This window comes from Amphiura filiformis, chromosome 3, assembly GCF_039555335.1.
Source record: "Amphiura filiformis chromosome 3, Afil_fr2py, whole genome shotgun sequence".
Classification (NCBI taxonomy): Eukaryota; Metazoa; Echinodermata; class Ophiuroidea; order Amphilepidida; family Amphiuridae; genus Amphiura; species Amphiura filiformis.
The window spans coordinates 55569086-55592499 of NC_092630.1; the positions used below are offsets into that span (position 1 = coordinate 55569086).

General features: G+C 34.9%; 1 protein-coding gene across 4 annotated transcripts in view; it reads left to right on the plus strand.

Moving 5' to 3' along the window:
- Positions 1 to 23414, plus strand: part of LOC140148781 (peptide methionine sulfoxide reductase MsrB-like) — a 36673-nt gene that overhangs the window by 8663 nt on the left and 4596 nt on the right. For 2 of the 4 annotated variants that reach the window (XM_072170844.1, XM_072170845.1), the window contains exons 2-4: positions 18917 to 19028; positions 20167 to 20244; positions 20633 to 20661. In XM_072170844.1, coding sequence (XP_072026945.1) covers positions 18917 to 19028; positions 20167 to 20244; positions 20633 to 20661 — 219 coding nt within the window. Of the gene's footprint in view, positions 1 to 4282; positions 4608 to 8610; positions 8769 to 18916; positions 19029 to 20166; positions 20245 to 20632; positions 20662 to 23414 lie in introns of those variants that run through there. The other 2 variants (XM_072170846.1, XM_072170847.1) reach the window with 2 other exon arrangements.

Below are 23414 nucleotides of genomic sequence, written 5' to 3' on the forward strand. Positions count from 1 at the left end.
ANTGTTGTGTTATTTTGTAAGGTGAAGAGATTAAAGTGACGGTTATGAATGAGGTTAATAACTTTGCATCGGTTATTTGGAGGGCATTGTGAAAAATCTTAACATTTTGCTTTGGACCTCGGAATATCCCTCGGGCTACGCGCCTCGGGATATTCCTCGGTTCCAAAGGCAAAATGTTTAGATTTTTCACAATGGCCTACATATTACCGATGCAAAGTTATTAACCTCTAATTAAAATACACCCCCACATTTAAGATATTCTCGGGTGGGGTAGGGGCGGCAATTTTGTTTCTTGCCCCGGGCGCTACCAACCCTAGTTACACCACTGGGTGGAAATTATATGTATTTTGTGATCCACAGCCTCATCCCCCCATCTTTTCTAAAAAAAGGTTGAGATTTTTATCTGATCGAATTCTTTGCCTTATATACATAACGTTTGTGTGCAAAAGTCAAAAGAATCATCAAAACAAAATTAGATAACACTGTGTTTTACACTCGCATTTGGTCATATGTGACGCGATCAAGCAAAATTACATGTAGTCGGAACTCGAAAATATTACATTTTGAGTTTCTTTAATATAAGATAGTAAAAAGAATTTACAAAGCTGCATTTTGCAGAAACCCCCATTGTATTTGAACAATCCGTTCCAAAGATATGAGAAATTAAAGAGTTTCCAAAACAAAAGGAAATATTACCTTTGTTTGGCTATATCTCAAAATCAATATTCCTGAGTTACGACTGATTTTGCTTGATCGCATATGTATGAAAGTCACAAAAATATTGAATAATGAAAAAGTTACCTCACATGTTTTCAGAAATTATGTGACGGCAGGGCTCGAAATAAGGAGGGTCCTAGCTTCAAATACTCTCAAATGTAAGCGAGGACCCGCAACTTTTCTAATGCAAGGGTCCCCAGGACTCCTAAACATTTTAACACAGTGCAGTACATGTATATGTTATGTACGGTACTACATTTGTTGTTCCACAAAGTTTTTAAACGGGTCAAAAACAGCCCAATAGACTGCTCTGTCAATCCTTGTCTGGAAACTGAATACCAGTACATGATAAAATTACTTCAGCTAAATTTTGTCATTGCAATCACTGTAGGTCAATGGGTAGGTATCAATCAGGTGGTGTAGGAGGATGAAAACACCTGTTCTCTGCAATATCAATTTCCTGGAAAATAAAAACAGAAAACAAATTTTCACCCAAACTATACAAAAAAAGCGTGTACCGTATTTCGTCAAATAGTCGCCCCCCCCCCCCTCCAATAAACGCCCCCACCACTTTTTTCAACCAAGATTTCCATGCTATCTTGTGTAGTAAGCTTACCAAGTTGCGCACATGGTCCATAATAGCGTCAATAATTGGCGAAAATCTGGATCAGAAACCCGGAAGTGAGCCAGAAGTCAGTGTTTCTAGTTCATAGTTCGTCATTTTAGCGTGTGTTTTTAGTTTACCTAATGATTTTAACGGGAATTATCGTTCTAAAATTGACCTTGAATAAACGCCCCCCTTGGGAAAATGTAACGCCCCCGGGGGCGTTTATTTGACGAAATACGGTACCGGTATATTGTCAAGATTGCAAATCTGTAAAGTTTGAAAGGATATCCAGGGTGTGCCAAAAATAGGCACAGACTCGAAGTTTGCTGCCACCTTGAATGGCCATATATGAAGCACCATTGTGTCGCGCGCCGCAGGGGGTTGTGTCCCCTCAGAATTGGAAACTTAGTCAAAGTAAAGGCATTGAAGCAATTTCGGGGACCATTTTGGTTGTTGTTATCGTTGCTTTAAAGTGTACGGGTGTCCAAAACAGAGGCCAAAACGGACACTTCTATATCCATACGCAGGGGGCTTCTGAGGGGGTTGATGCCTCTACATGTATGTGGTTTTTTAGCCCCCTCCAAAAGCCCAATTTTTTTCTATTTGCGAAGCACTGTGCTAGACCTTTGGTGTTTTCAGTAAATGAACTCCTAGTGCATAATGTAATAAAATCAGTAACTCAATTGTCAAAAATGCCTCCTTTGGCCCCATGGATCAAATTGTATATGGAAGTCATTAGGAACACTTTGACCAAGTTTGAAACCAATTCTATTTAAATGTTAATATGAACATAGATGCATTGAATTTTAGCAAAATATTGGCAAAAATTACATATTAATGAGCACTTTCAATATTAGCTCATAAACTGTATTGATTATCGATAAAAACAATACAATACAAAGAAATTTGTATGCATGTATTATGAAAGCCACATGTCTGATAAGCTTCAAACAAAAGACATATTGATCAGTGTTCTCAGCCCTACGCAATTAATATGTTTAAAACATAAATAGAGCACTTCCAAAATGCCTCCAATACCACCTTATAGTTTACACTACATTGGTTAAGCCCATTGTATTATACTGGGTGTGAAAAAGGTACCGGTATTTTAAATTGTCTTGCCTCCCTTTTCCCCCTTCCCCTCCCCTTTCTCTCTCTCTGACCTGGCTATGTCACTGCTATAATTAGTTGTACATGTACAAACCAAGCAAAGAATATTTTCAGGTAATTGGCAAAGGTCAAAAAATAGATAATTTTGCTTATATTTTTGAAAAATCATTTTTATATCTTTTTTGGACCTGTAAACACCTCAAGTTTTTACATAGAGAAAAATGTGATATTTTACCCCATCTTTATATCAAAAAAATCTACATGCCAGGGCACTCTGGATATTAAAGGTCCGTAACCCGATCGACAGGCTACCAATACTCCACATACAAAACTCTAAACTCCACAGACTAGATATCTGGTTTGAGAGTGGTAAATGGCTATAATTTATGTGTTTGGCTTTAATTTAAAACAAAAGGAACAAAAGAAAACTGCAACAAAAGAAATGACAAATAAAATGAAAGTTATGAAAAGTACAGAGAAGTAAAAACTTTAAATAACGTTTCATTGAAGAAACTGTTGGAATATTTTTGCGCCTTGTATAGGCCAGTTTGTCACTTTTAAAACTGGACTTTCGTCAATTAAATTGCTTATAATTTTACTTCTTGAGGTCACATTGGATTCAATTTGGTGTCATAATGTGCAGGATTAGATAGTGCATCTCTATTAAAAAAACAAATTTACCTCAATATTGTTCAGTTTTGAAATTGTGATTATTTTTCCAAGTGTAAGGATACTTTATTGGCGCAGTATATGTTTAATCCTATGATAATAGAACATTTGAAAAAGAAGTTTTTGAATTTTGAATTCACAATCACTTAGAATTTTAAATCACGGTAAAGTTTGGAACACTACAACAAAACAATTGTAGCATCTATTGATTATTTTGAGTTTTTGTATATCAATGAGTCAATGACCCCTTTATCTAGACCTATTTGTGTATTATATGGATGGGTCCTTTTTTCAAACTTTTCTCAAATGTTTTTAGAAAATAGCCCAATTTCTTTTGGTTTGGTTGTCATATCATTTCCCCCAGTCTTGGTTCGTACATGTAAAGGTGATCAGGCCTGGGGAGGCTCTCACATAAAGGTGGTACAGGTACAATGTATGTGTGGCGTTCAATGGTCCCCTTTTCAGGCTCTCTGGCAGCTCCTAAGACCCGCATTTGGATCTGCGCCAGTTATTTGAGCTTCAAACTCTGACAATTGTGGCTCTTTAAGCTCAAATCTGGACAAATTTGGAATTTTTTAGCTCCACAGCCTACAAATGTATAATTTGGCCCAAATTTCAGTTCATCAAGCCCCTATTTTGCCTACCAAAATTTAATTTAGACCCCCCCTCGATGATCAGGGCACTAATGTTTCAATTATCTTGTCACTATTGCTTTGTACACTGATGTATGAATCATTGATAATTTTACTCCTAAAAATATACATAAATTCAATAATATTTACTAATTTCACACAATGTTTATTACATTTTCACCAGTTTGAGTTCAACAACTTGTATTTTGCCATATATTTCACTACCTCATGTGAAGCTGCTGGCTATATTTAATCATGATAATTACCCAGGCTATAATTAGTGTAGTTTGAGGACTCTTGGTTTGCCATATTTTGTTCAAATATTTTGTACACATTTGTGATAATTCATGAAAGAAATTGTCAGTATGTGATACTTGAATTAAATTACTAATCAAATTTAACATATCAAAAATTTAATATGAAATATCCTCTACAGTCCAAATTCAATACTGTTTACTTCTCATTCATTCATGGTACACCCACACACATTGACCCATACACCCCTACCAAGTATAATAGAACGATCCAATCTGGTTGAAAACAGTGGTGAACACACCTCCCCTGATATGACAACACGAGCACAGCAGACCGACCGATGAAGCAATCAGCTAGACGCATGAACTCACACCGTGTGTATGTACATTCACAGAATTTGACAAGTGTATTCCTGGCTATATTTACACATACAAGGCTACGTATTTGACATCATTTAAGGTTATATTTTTTATTCTGGAAAATAAGTAATTACTCCGTAACCATGACATCCTCCTCGCCAGTAGATTCAACTCATCATTCGCTATTATGGGAAGCGGCAGAAAGAAGGAAAAATAGGATAAATACAGTTTATACATACAAACCACCGCCAAAGAAAGGTATGTTTTGGTTGAGGTTTATCTGTCTTTTGCATTGCTGTGTTTGAAGAGATAAAAGATTTATTCAAATAAATGGATAATAAATGGAAAGATTTTATTACCCAGCTTGATTTCTCAAGGATTTGTGCTATTCCACATGCAGGAATGATGAAGACACTCATTTTCATATTATTACAGTGTAAATAATGCTCATCAGAAAATGCAAGAATTTTCCTGCTCGTTGCAGATTCATATTGTAGAGTGCATTGGTGTGCACAGAGCATGATGCATAATTTATATCTTGGTATATTCTTTGACTGTAAACATAAACAAATCCTTAAATGGTTTATCATTGTAATCATAAACAATATTTCTGTTAAATTAAAGATACTGTTGGAAGATGTACAACTGAATGTATCTTTGTTGCAACACATCTTTGAGCACATCTGTTGCCATTATTTATAGTGATACCGGTATTTAAACAGATACAGTTGGCATATATGTCTTGATTGGCATTTTTGTGTATGCAGTCTTTGCCCTTTGGATGTGGGTTTGGATGACTAGTAATATTGACAAAGTCACGAATGTACATAGACTAAAAATATGTCTACATAATATTTATATTTAACTTATGACTGTCACACACACACACATGTACAATTTTGTATGATTATATAAAATTGTTCAATGTTCATTCAGAATATGCACACATCAATAACCTCAGCTGCTGTGTGTCATAACCTCAGTTTTGTCTGTGTCTATTAAATAGACTGGCTATTGTGGAAACTTGATTTGAACCAATCTGACTTTTTAATTTAAAAAGTGTGAAAATCATGTTATTTTGGGCCTCTGAATGATCAATATTATTAGGGAATACTGAATTAAAATCTTTGAAACATGTTTTATGTTGGATGTATGAAGTTGAGGATTTACTAAGTGTGTGGAGACAAAAATACCAAAAAAGTAACGAGATGCTTTCTTTCAGTGCAGAAATAAAACAGGATGTCTTCACAAAGAATTTTTTATTAATTGCTGGTTTCCAATATCAAATGGGTGTTAATTAGCAATAGCATGGGTTTCTTGGTAGAACATAATGACTATGGAATTGACACTGACAGCTATGGTGAGAACATTCCTTAATAATGAGACACATCTGCACTAATTACTTGAAAGTCAACCATGAACTTGACATAATTGAAGTATCAGTAGCATGAACACAGGCAACATGGTTTCATTTATCCCCGTATTCTTGGTGTCTTCTCCTTTTTGATAAATTTTGAATTGCATATTTATTGTACATGTATAATCAATTATGATAAAAGTCACCGCCACTAACTAGAATGTGTCTGTTTGATTAATTGTACAGCAAAAAGGTCAAAATGGCTACGCATGCCAAATTTGGCAAAGCTTGGAATAAATCAATAAATTGTATTGGAATGAAATATATTTAATCATGCGCAAAATTTTATTCACACCGTTCTTGATACTAGGCAATCGAATCGTGTACATCATAAATTTGTGCATGTCCAAAAATTTTCCCCTTTTTTCATGCTGAGGCTTTAAAAAAAATTTTATGTGGAACTCATTTTGATTGTATATTTTGAGAATAAATTACTGTTTAAATTCAACTGAATCTGAAAAAAAAACCACCATCATTAATTAACACTCATTTCACATATACATACACAAACCGTACTTACTTGGCCATTTAAAAGTATGTACCGTGATTATAATCTCACCCCTCTCACTATAAAATGAATTGCAAAAATTGATTATCAATTTCCTCTTTGAATAGGAAATATGAATAATTAATTACTGATCCAATTAAACCAATGTAAATAATTATGTAATAATGACAGATGACAATGGCATAAATATGCCAACTCATTAATAATTTTATTATTTATAAAATGTATGCAGTTGTTATAGTTTCTTCAGTTTGATTTTCATATTTGAGTAACCTGTTAAATTGTAGGAAAGATGGTTATTTAATGTTATTGTACCACCCTGGTATAAAATATCTCAACCTTGGGAGTAAAATATTTCAACTACTGTGAAATGTTGATCTTCGTCATTCCAATTTCCTTAGCCAATTTCCCAATGAGGTACAGAGTAGAATATTTTCTATATAACATTTTACATGAAGTAAAGAAATGCTTACTGAATTTCTAATAAATCTAGTGTGTGTTTTATCTCCACTAGATTATATTGCAGTATGTACATGTAAACTGTAAAGTAGTATGAAGAAGCTATCCCAAGTATTCCAAACATGCTTCTTGCGTCAACCATTTCAAAGAACAGTCATGTTTACTATCCGAGGGTTGTGATGTACGTTCATTATAATGCTATGTAGCTAGGGGACTCTGATGATGAGGTCATATGGGTAACAACAATACTGAACCAGCTTGCAAGAATTATGCTAGCTAGAGAAGCTTTCTAATGAGAGAAATGATTATGTGCTGCATAAATTTGCATTTCATTAATTTAGAGTGATTTTGTGGAAAGACTGGTGTAATTGAAATGTTAATAAAAAGGTTTTACTAGATGATGATAAGAAATAAATCAGCTACAGTGATTGTCCCATGTGGATGGGATGAGATTTTTATTTCACAAGAAATATTATCCTGTAAGTAGTTGCACATCTGCAAGACATTTCTAGTCGATTTATCATTTTGCAGAATGAAAAACAAAAATCCATGTGGCTTCAACCTGTGCATTTAATATAAAAAAATCCAAGATTAGATATTTTCAACCATTTACAAAAGAAATTGAATCAATATAATAAAATGCACCTTTAAAGAATTGCAGCTGTTAAATAAATAGAAATGATTTGTGTCATACTTATTCAAAATAGTGCAGAGTTGAAAAAAATGATTTGTTGAAAATCAGCTTGTTATCTGAATAAGTCAAAATTGTTTTTCAATTTTCCAATTGAACCACTCTGTGTCAACTTATTAATAAAGATGAATTTCAATGTATTTATCCAGTCATGCATTTTCTCTGTTTGGTCCCAGTTTGAAGTTACCATGGTAACTGTGAATTAAGGGTATGCCTTAAAAAGTGTGAACCCCTCAAGCAAGGTACAACATAACAAAATACACAGGCCCTACATGTGTATTCTAACCAAACTACTAAACCATATTGAATAAATACATCTGAAGGAAAAGTTTGAAGTTCAATGTTAGAAAACACTTGTGAGTCATGGTTACCAGTGGGGTGTTTTGGTGTATTATTTCCGCACAATTTAAATGGACAAAATCAATACAAGAAATATCAGCTGGTACAAATAGATTTTCATGTACATGTAGCTAGGTGACTGGATGGCGCTGACAGAATAAGCACAGATTTGTTTGGATCTAAAATAGGAAATGTTTTATTTTCTCACTGGATGAAGTTGTTCAGAAGTAGATCATTATTTTCTTGATTGGGGAAATTGTATAACACCGGAATAGAGTGTGTTGAACATTCAGACTTCTAAAAATCAATTTACAAAAAGTACTATTTGGATAACTGGATATGCTGATGTAGGTTGCTTGATACCCAGACTTGATACATACCATTTTAGGCTGTGTAAAAATTATAAGCCCCCTGGAGGGGCTAGATATATATTGCAAGCACAACAAGCAGGAAAATTTGCTTATTTAAGCATTTCTGTATTGTTTTCCTAAACCTTTTTATTATCAAGATGCCCCGTGAATTTGTGGCAAAAATTGCTTGCCCCTTCCCCTCGGCTTGCCAAAAATTGCTTCCCCCTCCCCCTTCTCAGCTGGCCAAAGATTTCTGGCCCCCAATTTTACCCTCCTTCAAGGGCTCATAATTACTGCACAGCCCTTTAATTTTGGGAAGAGCAAAACAAATATATAAATCCTGTTTTGGGTTCCTTTGTCATTGTTTGTCTGTTTTCAATGCGTTTCAATTGTGCATTATAGTTTAGACTGATAGGCCTATTATAGTTGATTAGCTGAGTGAATCCTGACCTGGAAGCATAATGAACCGTGTCAGTTTTGTGCTATTTCCTGTCAAATATCTGATCTAGTTGAAGTCTAGTTCGTATAGGGTGTGGATAAACCAAGCTCTGCAGAACTTGAACTTACTGTGTTTATTTTCTGACTTAAATCTTTCCCATCTGATCAAATTTAAAGTGTGGTAGCTTGGGAAATCAGTACAGACTAATCTGACAAGGTAAGATGAATACATTCATTTTGTAGTAGAAGGTGACAATAGTGGAATTGGTAATTGTACAAAGGTTGAACTAGTATGTAGGTCTAGTCTTTGCTACAAGTGTAGTAATATGATTTGCTTCCTGGTAGGAATACACTTCCTTGTTTTACAGAGTTAATCAGCTTCAGCTACTACAGTTGTTTTACCAAATAAGTTAACATGGTATGTCAGTATAATCTTTGTCCAAATACAACAGAAATTTGTATAAACTTGTGGTACTTATATTGTTATTTTGAATAAGACTGAACCAGCGATGGCCATAACCGGTATTGCGGAGCAAAATGCTACTCATTTTTGATCACTTTGCTACACAATTTTGAAAATGTGTAGCAATTTTATGCCAAAGACTTATACAGTGAAGTTCATTCATTCATTCATTCATTTTATTTCCATAAAAAACTGACATTCACAAAAAACAATCAAATTAAAAATTTACAGAAAACAACACATTATGGAGGAAGAGGCTGGAAGGCCAATAAGGCCAGATATATCGCCTCCCCTAGAAATTATAAAGTTACAAATAACATTTATACAAAAAATCAATCAAACATCACATAAAAAGGAATCACTAACAAAAAGACAAGACAAGGACGGTGCTTAAAGATAATATATTAAGTATATTTTGAGATTAACATTTCTTTTAATTGATAACGGAAATGTTTAATAGATCTGGAGTTTTTCACAAAAATACCTAGTGAATTCCAAAGGATGGGGCCTTTAGTACGAATTGCGTGATCAGAAAAAACTTTTTTGCTACGCATAAAAATGTGTGCAAATGTAACAAAAATCAGCTAGTGCAAGCTGATAATGCTACGCATAAAAATGTCTTATGTCCAACGCTGAAGAAAACTAGAAATTATCCCGGGAAATTATATGGTCAAGATGGGCACAAGTGCATACACAGAACACCTACCCACATACAGGTGCACCCATTTTGTAAAAACCTGCAAACAACGACCTCATTCTGCATAATTATGATTTAATCCTATCTAACTGGGGACACACACACCCGATTCAATTGACACACAGTGGACCTACCCCACACACACACCCAACAACTTCCTATCCAACCGTGAACTGTCCTGAACCCCTAAACGTGAGACCACATTTGAATGCATTTTTATGTTATTTATGTTGCCATGGTATATCCAACAAACCGTGGACGTCCACGGTTGCAGGTATGTCCATGTTTGTGATGTGTGTATCCTAATGTAGGTCCAAGTTTGCAGGTAACCAGAGATGTCACATTTCCGGATTTATCCGGATTTCCGGATTTTGGGGATTAAAAAAAAAATTCTGGATTTTCAACAAAAAAAAACAAACAAAAATTTTAATTTTTTTTTTTAAATTTTTTTTTTTTAAATTTTTTTTTTTTTTTTTAAATTTTTTTTTTCGCTTTTCGAGTGGCCCTATTGTCTTATCTTTCTGCTTCACATATATCAACATCAGCCATATTGTCCATGTAATAAAGCCAAAAAACTTTTATTTTTAAGAGTGTCTCTTTACATAAAAGTATAGGAAACTGAAAACTTTAAAGCATGTTTTCTGGAAGAAGGAAGCACTTTTTATTAAAAGTGTAGAACAAGCCAGGAGCTTTGAACTGTTCTTTTTACCCTCTGAAATGGCCTTTACTGTGGTGCTAAATGTGCAGAAACCATCTGGCTTCGGGGGGCTTCGCCCCTGGACCCCACCGGGGGCCCTTAAGCGGGCCCCCGGACCCCCCGGCCGTGTTGCGCGAGAGCTTCGCTCGCTGCGCTCGCTACGCTTCGCAAGTTCAGGATTTTTTTGGGTCAGCCTGTGACATCTCTGAATTACAAACAAACCCCAACACATGTGGTGTACCTTTACCCCACCACTGCGCACCACTGCGCACACACAAACAGTGTACTTCAATAATATTCAAGTTCATAATCATGGACATGGTCTGTCTGATCGTCAGAATCCATTACATCTACACAATATGTATAATTATATAGGGCTCATCATCTCTTGTCACACTTTGTTGTAATGTTTCTGCCATATTCAATATCATATTAAACATGTTTCATATAGGTTTGCTGCGGTCATTGGACAGTGTGATTATTATTAAGAAGAGCAGCATTGGCTATTATTAAGAAGAGCAGCACTGGCTAGATATTTGTGTTAAAAAATTCAGTGTTAACATTGTACTTTAGGCAAGTAAATTGTGAGAAAATTAATGCATTCATTTTTCACATATATATATCATTTGCATAGGAAGCAGGATTTCAAGTTTCCTGTATCCTATTCTATAAGGAAACAATGATTCTCATTCTAAAACATTGCATACATGCACAATATGGTATGTATCAAAGCGGTTTTACATTTATTCTGCTGTGTTAGAATATGTCAGCTGCCATACAATGCCCAAGGCATGCTCATACCTGTGGGTATTGCTCAATGGACAATATTCATAAACAGCTCCCCATTTCACCCCTGGGTAGAGAGAGGCAAGTGAGGTAACGCACCTTGCCCAAGTGCACAACATGATGCCACTGCTGGGGCTTGAACTCACAGTATTTTGATTGCGAGGTAGAGCCTTTTTCGCAACCGCAGGATATAAATGTAATTGATGAATATTAAGAATTGCATTGCATAGATTTAGATAGAATCACATCAAAATTTATCATTGTCATTAATGTGTTCAAAATCTCAAAGCAGCTATCATGTAAAAATTGAAACGTTTTAGCTAATTGATTCAATTCAGTTCAAAAGATAATGTTTATATGATTTGGTGGTGAGTGGTTAGCTGGTAAATGATCTTTATAAAAACACAAAGTAGGTCAGTCTGGTCAGATAATGACAGGTATATAGGCTCGGTCCAATGATGATGATGCCAATGATAGATCATAAATAATCCAAGCCAATATTAAATTGCCGTAACTATAGTTTGCTTGACTTATAATTGGCAAAAATTATTTGGTTTTTGTTACTACGCGCGTAAATAAAGTCCGGACTTCTACTGGCGTAAATGCACAGAAGTGCTCGCCAGTCATGCATCATGCAACTAGCGTAAATTCTGCACCCAACAGTGTGCAAACCATTCTATATAAAGACATGATTCTATGTTTTTTCGCCAATTAAAAACCAAACAAACTATAGCTACATGTAGTGTAATCCCATGCAAGAAACTGCTCCAGATCTGTCTTTTTAATATGCTGACTCTCAGACAAACATTGTTCCTTCTTGTATGACTTAGTTTGGGATTACAACCAAGGGGAATTTGAGAAACCTTTTCAAAGAAAATTCAATATGTTGATACATTGGATACATGTTGGAGTGCACACTATAAGTGTGTTTTATATAGTTGGGAGCAGATGTAAGGTACTTCGGTGTATGCAGTCACAAATTGTCTGCAAACTCCTGGCTCTAAACACCACCAGCCATGTTGGGAATGTGCCATCATGGTCTCAGTCCCAGCTGGCTTGTGCTCCTTCGTCATTATGTTTAGTGATGATCTATGAAGAAGCACAAGCGGGCTGTAAACAAGACTATTATATTATAAGAACTGTCAAAACTCAACCTATAGGATAATTTACTGTAAACATGTTTAATGCCCAGTGGTGGTGCCAGGGGGGAGGGAAGCCCACGTCAGAACTCTTTCCCCCCAAGTTTCCCCCCAGTAAAACCCAAAATTGCGAAAATGTCCAATTGCATCAATTTTGCCCATAATGTGTTGATTTTACCCTCCTGAAATTCACTTTTCCACCCCCCCCCCCCTCTGAAAAAAAATTCCTTGTGCTGCCGGAAAGCCATATTGTAACATTTGCTGAGGATGATGGCTCAATATTTGTCCAATTTGTGTTTTTAACACCCATGGAAATGTACTTTAACTAACATACCCTGCAAAAATCAAGACTTTAGGACTGAACAAGAAATTTCATTATTACAATCAAAATATTAGTCAAATGTGTTCGCAATGTTCAGAACACTGTACTACATGGCGTGCAGGAAGCAGCCATATAGGCACATGTAAAGAACCAACGTCAGTCATTTGACGGAGTGGCTCGTATTGCTGACATTATGCGTTGGTAGTAGCATTTTTTCGTTTTATTGCCAAAATTAAACGTGAGATTAAATGGGGACATATCTGACAGGGCAAGCTAACATTCTGTAGAAAAGAAATACAATTTTATTTCTTGTGGAAATGCTACAATAAGTCTTTAATAGTTTACATAAGCATGACTGGAATGTCAATATTCCATGATTCAAGTACTTAGCAAACTATGAAAGTGTCACATAACTTGGACCAAATTGCCACACAGTTAATATCCATGGTAGTTTTAGTGCCTGAAGACCTGGGTTCAATTCATAGGTCAGTAGGCTGAGTTACTTCTAATGCCTCCTGCAGATTCTCTCTTTTGACTATCAAATTTCCCTGTGTTTTACGAATGTGTAATGTTACAACTTGCTACGCTCAGCGAGAGGCAGTCAGTAGTATGGTATAGGATATTAAACAGTGGTTTTCATGATTGTGTAATTGTTCAAAATTATAGGGCAAAATAAATGAAATGTTGCCAGTATAGAGCTTTGATCTGTAGAACATATGTTACAATATTGTAAGTCAACTTAGTTTGTGATTTTAGTTAGAAATATGACCCTTTTATACTATTTCATGCACTGAAAAGCATGCTCAAATTGGTTTAAGTTAGAAAAGACCACAGGGGTGCTAATAGGAAAGAGGCACCTATGTTCGATCAAACATGGTACTGTTCTTGTGACAATATAATAACTAAGGAAAGGAAATTGTCTTCAACAAAAGGGGGGGGATTGTTGTTTGAAATGATTACATGCAACAATTTTGGTTACTTAGTCCTCATAAATTTGATTTCAGAAACTGAGTAACTGATATACTCTGTGCACATTTGTTAACTAAATACATGCAAAGGTACATTCTTTGTTTATAACATCATCGTGGTATACTACTTTTAGCCTTTTACAACCTGTGATTCCACGTAATGGCTATGTAAGGTGTTCAATCCTACATGTCTCTATCCCACTTTTTATTATGATTATTATTAGTCCCTTAAGATCCCCATTAGCTGTGAACGTGATAGGTTAAATGACACTGTGTGAGCATTGTAATGAAGACAAGAAGAACCATCTCGTATCACCCTAATTAACCTAGAAAGACATTTTTATTAGGTCTGTAATTGGCAGTTAACTTCTACAGTTGGACTTTGCTTTAATTTTAAAGTATGGGGGATGAACACTTGTTTTGAAAATATGATCTTGCATATCACGTTTTCAAAGTCGGATGAATTTTGTTCCGAGTCAGTTGCCATGGTTTAAAGATCATTTTGAGATTAAACAAAAGTGCATTGAATGAAACATTTGATAAGTGTTGTATTACAATATTTACATACAGGCATAAAAAATTTCAGCATTTTAGCTGATTTCAGCACATTTTGCTATTGATTGTTTTCAGTGTTTTTCAGCCTATTTCTGAATCAAATTCTCAGAAAATGGTAAAAAACATGGTTTTCAGTGTTGCCTGTACATGTAGGAGGTTTAAGCCTATCCTAACCTTAAAAACCTAAACCTAGTCTTAGTCTAGGGTTAGGTTTTTATTTAAGTTAGGTATATTTGAATTCTGATCCTAATTCTAACCCTAAACCTTCTAGAAGTTGTAATACACAATTTATAGAATCCGAATGAAATGCCAATTGAATATTATGTATTTTGATAATTTCTTCAACACCAAACATCTCAGGAAGCATCGGCACACAATTCCAATTGAATTTCAGTTTGTTGCAGTTTGCTAATGACAGGAAGAATTATTAAATTGTATAAAACAGATTTTGTTCGACTACGACTTACTCATTTTGCTAGATCATGTCCCATTTCCAAGCGACTGTTACAATAATTTCATGGACCATGCAGTGTAACAGTTGGGCTGGCAGAAGAATGTCTACAGTTTGACTTGGTTTTGACATCAGTAGAATTAATTAATTAAAGAAAGAATGTGAAAGGAAAAAGAAAGAACTAGAGCTAATTGCGCATACACATATACGCGACCTTAGCAATAGCTAATTAACTAGGCCTATAGCTAATTAGCCCAGCTATATAGCATCAATGCATGTAAGCAGTAGTATATTATGCTGATTTTACTGAGAGGTCTTTTTTAAAATGCACTATAACTTTGGAATTTGGCTAGAGACCAAGGTTAATTTGTTAGCTCACCTATAGCATATGCAAGTTCAAAAGGTCCAGCATATATTATGTATAATTCCTTGGAATATACATGTATGAACAGATGTTTGTAGTATTATAATTATAATAATAAATTATATTACATAATTATTTTCCATAATATTACAGTATGTGAAATCATTTTGATAAGGCCAAGTAAAATAAAAAAACATGTTTCAAAAAGGAGGAAGAGGGGGCTTTTTATTTTTTATCGTAAAATTGGTGCAAATACCCATAATTAGAACTGTTTTAGCGCACACAATAATGCCCGGAAAAAGGAGGAGGCCTCTTTTTATATCTTGTTCAACGAGATAGGCCTCTTCTAATTATCACAAAACCTTCCAAAAGTGTTTCTTGTATATTAGCAAGGCTATAGAAAGCATCTTTACTCCCTAGACATATTTTTTTAAAGTTATAACTGAATTTCAAAAAATAAAATTATAAACTGAAGAAACCTCAAAAAAGGAAGCGGGAGAAGACGCGAAACATGATTATTTTTTATTCGCCTAACCAAAAATTATTCAAGATTCATGTAAATATTTCTGTGCAACTTTGGTCATGCGCTATTATAGTGCGACTTCCTAAGGTATTTTGCTTCATACTGGAAGTAATACCTACAAGAACTTTGACCCCAATGACCTTTGACCCAATGACCTTTGACCCCAACGGATGTATGCAAGTAATGTCATGCTATATTATAATTTGTGGAATGACTTAGAATTTTTAGTAACAGAACAGAAAATCACATCAGCCATAATGACCTTCGTATGACCTTTGACCTCAAGGCTAATGCATGTGTCAAGTGACGTCATCTTGCTGTGTAATTCGTGTAATGAGTAGCAGTTTTAGTAAAAATAATTTTAGGAAATAACATTTTCGGCCATAATGACCTTTCCATGACCTTTGACCTTGAGTTGGTCATGTGACATTTGTGCCACCAGCTATTGTACCTGATGACCAAGTAACATTGTTGTACTATATATATTTGCGACAGCATCAGCATTTTAGGGTATTTGGTCATATACCGGAAGTATCCCCTTAATGACCTTTGACCCCGATTCTGGACATTAACTTTTAGACACTGGGTATAGCTGATGCATGTTCCAAAGTGCCATCATCGTGCTGTGTAATCTGTGGAAGGAGTAGCATTTTTAGTGAAATCACGTTTTTGGCCATTGACCGGAAGTGGATGACCTTTGACCTGAAGTTGATCATGTTTCATTTGTCCCCCCACCCAATGGTCCTAATGACCAACTATGGTCAACATGGCTCAAAGCACATGGCTACGGTGGCTCATTATAAGATTGACAGAAAGAAAGAAAGAAAGAAAGAAAGAAACAAAGAAAGAACTTGACAGAAACAGACCTTAGCAATTTTGCAAATTGCTAAGGAAAAAATATAGCTAGTAAAGAAAGAAGTTAAGTAAAGAAGGGAGGAAAAAAGTCACCCCGGCAAAATTCCTTATGCTCATATTTCCCTATGCCAAGCAGAATGTTAATATATTGCGATAGTAAAACTAAGTGAACAAAACGCAGTAAATCTAAGAGTACAATCACCCCATGTTGTACTTCAGTCAACTAAGTTACATAGCAATTTGTGAGAGGATATTAATTTTGTATTGATCATATGTAATTGCAAAGACCAGGAAAAAGGTTTGCCTGTGATTACACATGTACTGGTCACATTGTCGGAAACAATTTTCTTTATTGGTTATAAACATTTATTATTTTCTTGTCAGATGTGTTTGTGGCAGGTGCATATTGGCTAGTCATTACATGATTATGATCATTATGATATTGCCTAGATTGATATTCAATGAAATGGTTATTGTTACCTTGTTACTGGGTTGCCTGTTTGTAAGTGCTTGTTTGTTGCTTTACAACGATATGTTTGTTTAAATGGGTACTTATGTTTATTTAATTTGTTACTACCAAGTTTTGTTTTTTAAAGTTTTTGCCCTTGAAATTGAGCACTCAGTTGCACAACAAAAACAAAATATTTTATAAAACACTCATTTATGAGTTCAGTTTTGTTTTCAAATTAACTTACTGTTTTATTCAAATGTTGAAATAACTATGACATGGACAAGATGCTTTAAAATATTTGTTTGAAGTTAGATAAAAATGTCCAACTGTCCAACTGCACTTTAAATCAAGCATAAATGTACATGTATGAGTGCAATATGCTGTGCATTCATGCAATGGTGAATACATGTATTATGATTAGAGTCTGGATTTAGTTGCCAATAGACGTTTTCAGATGGTCATAGATTTCTCGAGGGTCGGCATATTTGACAATTGCGATTTTCCAAGTCATTCCCCGACTGAGCTGCATGCATGTTCACATGATTCAGTTGAAGACTGGAATCCTCAAGTTTTGAGATGCCAGATGATGTCAGCTTTGGAATTACAAACGGAAGCTTAACCTATCTAGTGAGGCGTGCGCCAAATACGCACCAAATAAATATTATTAAAACCAATGTCATGGGTTTTGCTCAGCACTCGAGAATCATAAAATGACTCGTTCTCATCATAGCAGTAGCACTCAAGGACCACTTGAGGATCCACACCATGCTCATCTATCAGGGCAAAGTTCTTTAACCCCAATACATTTGTACATTCATTGAATGACCTTTGACAATTTAGGTACAAAAACTCATACTCTGCAACTTGAGGTCAAATTTTGCACTATGATTGTTTACCTGAGGTTATTGAACTATGCCATTGGTATGAGGCCATTGTGGTCCATAGTGCATGTTGCTTTTAAAGCAAAAAAGCCGTCCATGTGAACGTGCCTAATAGTGAGCAAATACTATGTCAGAAAATGTGTGCATGGATTCAACTAATCAGTTGAACTGGTTCCTTATTTTGTCAAAATGCTATTCCTTCAAAATTATAGATTAGAGCTATTGGAAGCTTCTAAGATATTAATCAATCTTGCCACGTTTAAGTGTTGGACATAACTATGACCCATCGCTTGACAAAAATGACATCTAGACAAAGATAGCTACAGAAAGATCATCGGTGGGATTTATGGAATTAGGGAAAATCAAACTTGCCATTGCAAATAAAAGTGTATTGTTGTGATTCCTAGTAACAACATAGATTATTATAGATTTGCTTAATAAAACCCATCTTTGCATTTAATTAATTTATCATGACATAAAACAATCTTACGGACTCTCCGCATCAACCCAGATGAAGGTGTTAAATATTGCCACCGGCATGCTACTTGACAAATTTTGAAGAAGAGTACTTAAGTGGTTAAAAGTCTAACGTTTTATAGCTATACAGCGCAAATATTGAAGGAGCCATCCTGATCATCTATCTGCAAATTGCTTCGACGAAATTGACCTGAAAATTTGGCGGTGCTGCATGGTCAAATGGTGATGGAGTAAATTAAATCCAAGGTCTCCTTCGTTTTCGGGGTTGAATTGAGGACATAATTTGGCGCTGTTATTGATGATATACCCTAAGGAAGCCTTTTACTGGTAATGAAGCTCCTATGGACTATCACAATAATATATGACTTTATTACCTGTAGGCATATTTGGGCCTTGTGCGGAGGAATTATTAAGCGACAAACCTTTGTAACAGAGATGTGTATTAAGAATTATTATTTGTGACAAATATAATAAGAGAATCATTTACAGCTATAGAAAGCAGGTGTGATGTATTTGTAGAGGATAGATGCAGAGAAAATATATGATAAATGAAGGGTGAAAGAATAAGTATGGGCTTTTATCATATCAATAAAATGACTTGAATCTCAAATGTCTGGGGGTCCAAAATTGATGAATTTGCATATTTATGTGGTTTTATCACTCTTTACCAAACAACAAGTGCCATTATTTTGATAATAATATAAATCCAATTTTGTTTTTGTTTTATATTTTGCAGATAAAAAGATGGAGGAGACCAAAATATATGAGAAGAAATTTAGTAAAGAAGAATTAAAAAACAGACTAACACCATTGCAGTACCATATAACTCAGGAAAGGGGAACAGAAAGGTTGGTAGTAGGATTTGGATTTGGATGGATTGTAATTATGAGATAAATGTGGGTGATACTTTCAGGTTTGCCAGGAGAGGGTGGATTTCCTTCCCCAATCCACCAAGGTAAAAAAACAATCCCCTCAAATCCATCCAAAATATCTCACAAATCCCAAAATTCCTCTCCAAATCATCACAAGAAGCCCAAGATCACCCAAATGTTCCCATAAATCCTCTCCATTATCCACCCAATTTTGTGCTGCACCACCATATTAAAGCCCTCTTTTTCGTAAATCTGTCCCTGAATTAATTCCTGTCTACAGGCTTGGATGCTTTGGAAGTTAAATGGTAAAAGTTTGATATGCCACTAGTTTGTGAGTATTTTTGTGAAGGCATTATTTGTACCTGGGGTGTTTGTCAGAAGGATAATCAGATTGTGCCACTATTCTACATAAGTAGTGCACTTCCATATACATGTAGGTTGTTTTCATTGGAATTTTTCCCACTGTGAAATATAAAGAAACATTGCATAAAATGGAAGATGTCGTAAGTTGTCAGGTATAGAAATACTTCAAAAGGTTGAAGAGATAATTTATAAACTAAAGGCAGGGATGTTAGCCCTCACACTATTGGGCACTTTCTCACGCTCTTATGCCAAGGTAGTAAACTCTCATGCATCATCAAAAATATTGAGTGAAAATAACAATTCATCTAAGTAAAATGCGTTTCTGGTGGCATTTGTACGATGTGTTGCAATAGTTATATATTAAGAGTAGTAACTTACTAATGAGTAATGAAGAAAGATAAATTTGTGATTCTTGAGCACTAGCGGAAAAAATTGGGCTCCACAATTACCTCTTTTTTTCACCAGGACGATTTAGAACAATATCTCACTCTAAAAAGTTGAAAGCCCTGCTAAAAGTAGAATGCAAAAGTCATCTTTCCTTATGCCTCAAATTCATTTATTTAACTGTCTTGACTCCTGTCCATTGAATTACCTCTTTTTTTCACTGGGACGATTTGAAACAATATCTCCCTCCCAGCAATTCTGAAAAGTTGAAAGCCCTGCTAAAAGTAGAATGCAAAAGTCATCTTTCCTTACTATAGCCTTGGATTCATTTATTTAACTGTCTTGACTCCTGTCCATTGTTTTACAGGGCATTCACCGGGGAACTATACAAAATCGCAGATGATGGAGCATACCATTGTGTAGTATGTGACGCTTTACTTTTCAAGTAAGTTATAGGATCTGTTACATGTAATATTATTTATTTTATCTTTCTTTTAACCAAAGTAGCCCTTTGAGTATCTGATATTAGTCTCTCCAAGGGGGACCATGAGAAGTTTTTAAAATTAATATGTAATTTGAAGACACCTGAGAAGTTATTAAAGTTAATGTGTAATTTGAAGACACTGTAGTTGAATTACAAACTAATTATAATTTAAATATTCCATAACATGGTATGGTATGATCATTATTTGAAAATAACCTTTTACCCTGATGCATGAGTAATGATCACATCATGAATACTCAATCCATTGTCATGAATCCTCATTATCATACAAAGATGATAGAGTCTCTAATATTACATTTTGTATATTTTGTTTTGTTCACCTTTTCAGATCAGAGACAAAATTTGACTCTGGCTGTGGTAAGTAAACTGGATTTATACAAGTTATTGCTGCCATGTGCTATATGTGACCTGTTCTTACAAAATCAGATGTTTCTTATTCAATTTCTTCTGCTATTCTTGTTTGGCTCTAAATCAAAAAATTTGATGGGTTTCTTTTATCTTCATGCATCATTTTGTAAAATCTTATGTTTGCATACTTTGTACCTTCGACTACATTTTGTTACTGGACACTTGTTCCATGCCTTTGTTTGATAGAGGCAGACAGAAACTGTGTAACATGTAGGTGCCCTGTTCCAACTGATTTTGACAGAATGGGTCACATATTATCAAGTATAATGTAGGGCTTTTACTGATTATGGTTCAATTATTGGACTTCCATCAGTGGTTCTCTATTGAGATAGATCTCCTTTACACAGAGAGTGATAGCATTCTTGGGAAGCAAATCTGATCTGTTAACTATTTCTATTTTCAATAAATATTTTATACTGCTCGAGTTGCCCATGCCTTGTTTTGACTGGTGGTTTTATTACAGTGTACATTACATACATACACCTTGAGTTATACTGTGAAACCAAGGCAAGAACCACATACCAATGATGAATGAGTATTAGTTGTTCAGCCCTTTTGTACCAGTAAAAAGGCAGCTACACACTACATTTATAGCCTCCTTGCACTTATGTAATGATCCATTTCCAAATCCTGGTTCATTGAACTAAGTATACATTGCAGAATGGGAGTAGGGGATTGATTCATAGCTTTCTGAGAAGGTTTATTTTAGCATAAAATGAGTTTTGACAATGTGAAAACAAAAAAGGAAGACCCTTGTGGTTTAAAGATCTATTTGGATAATTTATACTTGTGTGGGTTGTGTGTATAATAGGAGTCCAATTTCATATTATCTTATGAAAAACGAGTAGATGTCATTTTTGGCTGAGAATGAGATCATCCTATGATATAGTATGCAGATTTTATGTACCTGTCATGGGGTGAATGAACTGAACTTTTTGGCATTCTTATAGTTTTGAATCTCTATATATCAGGGACTAATGACATACTACTATGTACTAAGAGCCGGGACTAAGAGTCATATAGCAATAGAGTATGGTCATATAAAAGCAAATGGAAGTCACATAGAAACAATCTTGTTAGTGCAAATACCACCATGATATAACACATGAGGTACATTTTAAGGATAGCAATAGTCATATAAAACAAGTTTGTTCTCTGAGGCAACTTGATATATGATACCACAGATACAAGAAGGAATGGTACCAAGGGATGGAAATGAACTGAGTGCAGTTTAGCTCTTGTATTTTCTTGGAAGTAATTTTGTCTAGGTTTCAGAACTAGTTCCACAGTATATTACCAAACCTCATTTTGTTTATCATTTTGCACAACTCCTCTGTTACTCCAAACAAATTGTTACCTAATCTAAATGTCAATTTTTAGACTACCCTTAGCTGCTTAAATTCCCCATAGGGTATGCAACATGTATACATGTATGCAATGAGCCACCTGTGCTTTGTACATGGACGTATATGACTTTATCTTTTCAAAGGATGACACATTTTGAGATGTTGTTTTCATATTACCAAATCAATGTTATGAAAGCAATACTTTAATGTCTAGGCACATTTTATACCTTCTTGTGTTCCTTTTGGCAAATATTCATTCACAATAAGTTAAGTGTTATATTGAAAATCTGATTTTGATACAGTTCTGTGTTCTGGTTTAGAATGGGTTAAAACTGTCTGCTAACATGTAGCATTATCTGCAACAGATTTCACCTGCAAGCTACCATGTATGGAAATCAATCAGTTGAATGCATTCTGTTTTGATGGATGTGGTTGGTTCAGTTTTACAATTATTATTTTAGTGTTGCATGTTGAGGCAATCTAGATGTAATACTTATTGGGTTGGAGCACTTTCTGTTTGAGGAAACTTTTGAATTAAGCAACTTTTTGCCATGTCTCTCTTGTGTTTTTCGCTGTTCTCAAAATAATCAGAGAGTGTACAATATATGGTATACTTGATGCTTTAAAAGTTGCACCAATAAGTTAAATGCAAGTGACCTTGGAATAGGAGTTGGGTGCACATTGCACACACATGTGCACCCCCACAAACATACTTACCCCACAAACAAACACACCCTACTTATCAGTCACAAAATACCACCAATTGGAATTTATTAGTAAACAACATGCTATTTATTACTCAAAGATATATATATGGTATAGCATCTCTCAAGCATATTATGTTTATGTGAGGAGTGACATATACACGTCATGTTGAGCCAGGTGAAATTGACTACTCACAAATATTGATCTATTTTTATCGGACAAAATTGTATCAAGATGAATGAAAGGTCTAAATGTTTTCAAGAAGGAGGTCATAAGTAGCGATTAAAAAGCTCATTGGGTGATATGAAGTTTTGTCTGCCAGAAGGCAGAAGTGAACTTTGGGAACATTTTGATAATTTTAAAATCATGTATAGGTTACTATTCTCACATCAATGAGTAAAGAAGAAATGATTAGAAATGTTGACTGATACCAGGGTTAGATTCCAATTTATAATTTTTTATTGAAATTTCTGTGTCCCTCCCCCTTTTTTTTATCAACATTGGGAACTATTTCTAATATTGGTCTTTATGTCTATAAGTTAGCTAGGATAGCTACAGATGTGTATCCTCAAACACCAGTGTAAACATATGTGACATTGCATTATTAGTATTTCATCAATCAATGAAATACAATACTAGTGTTTATATAAC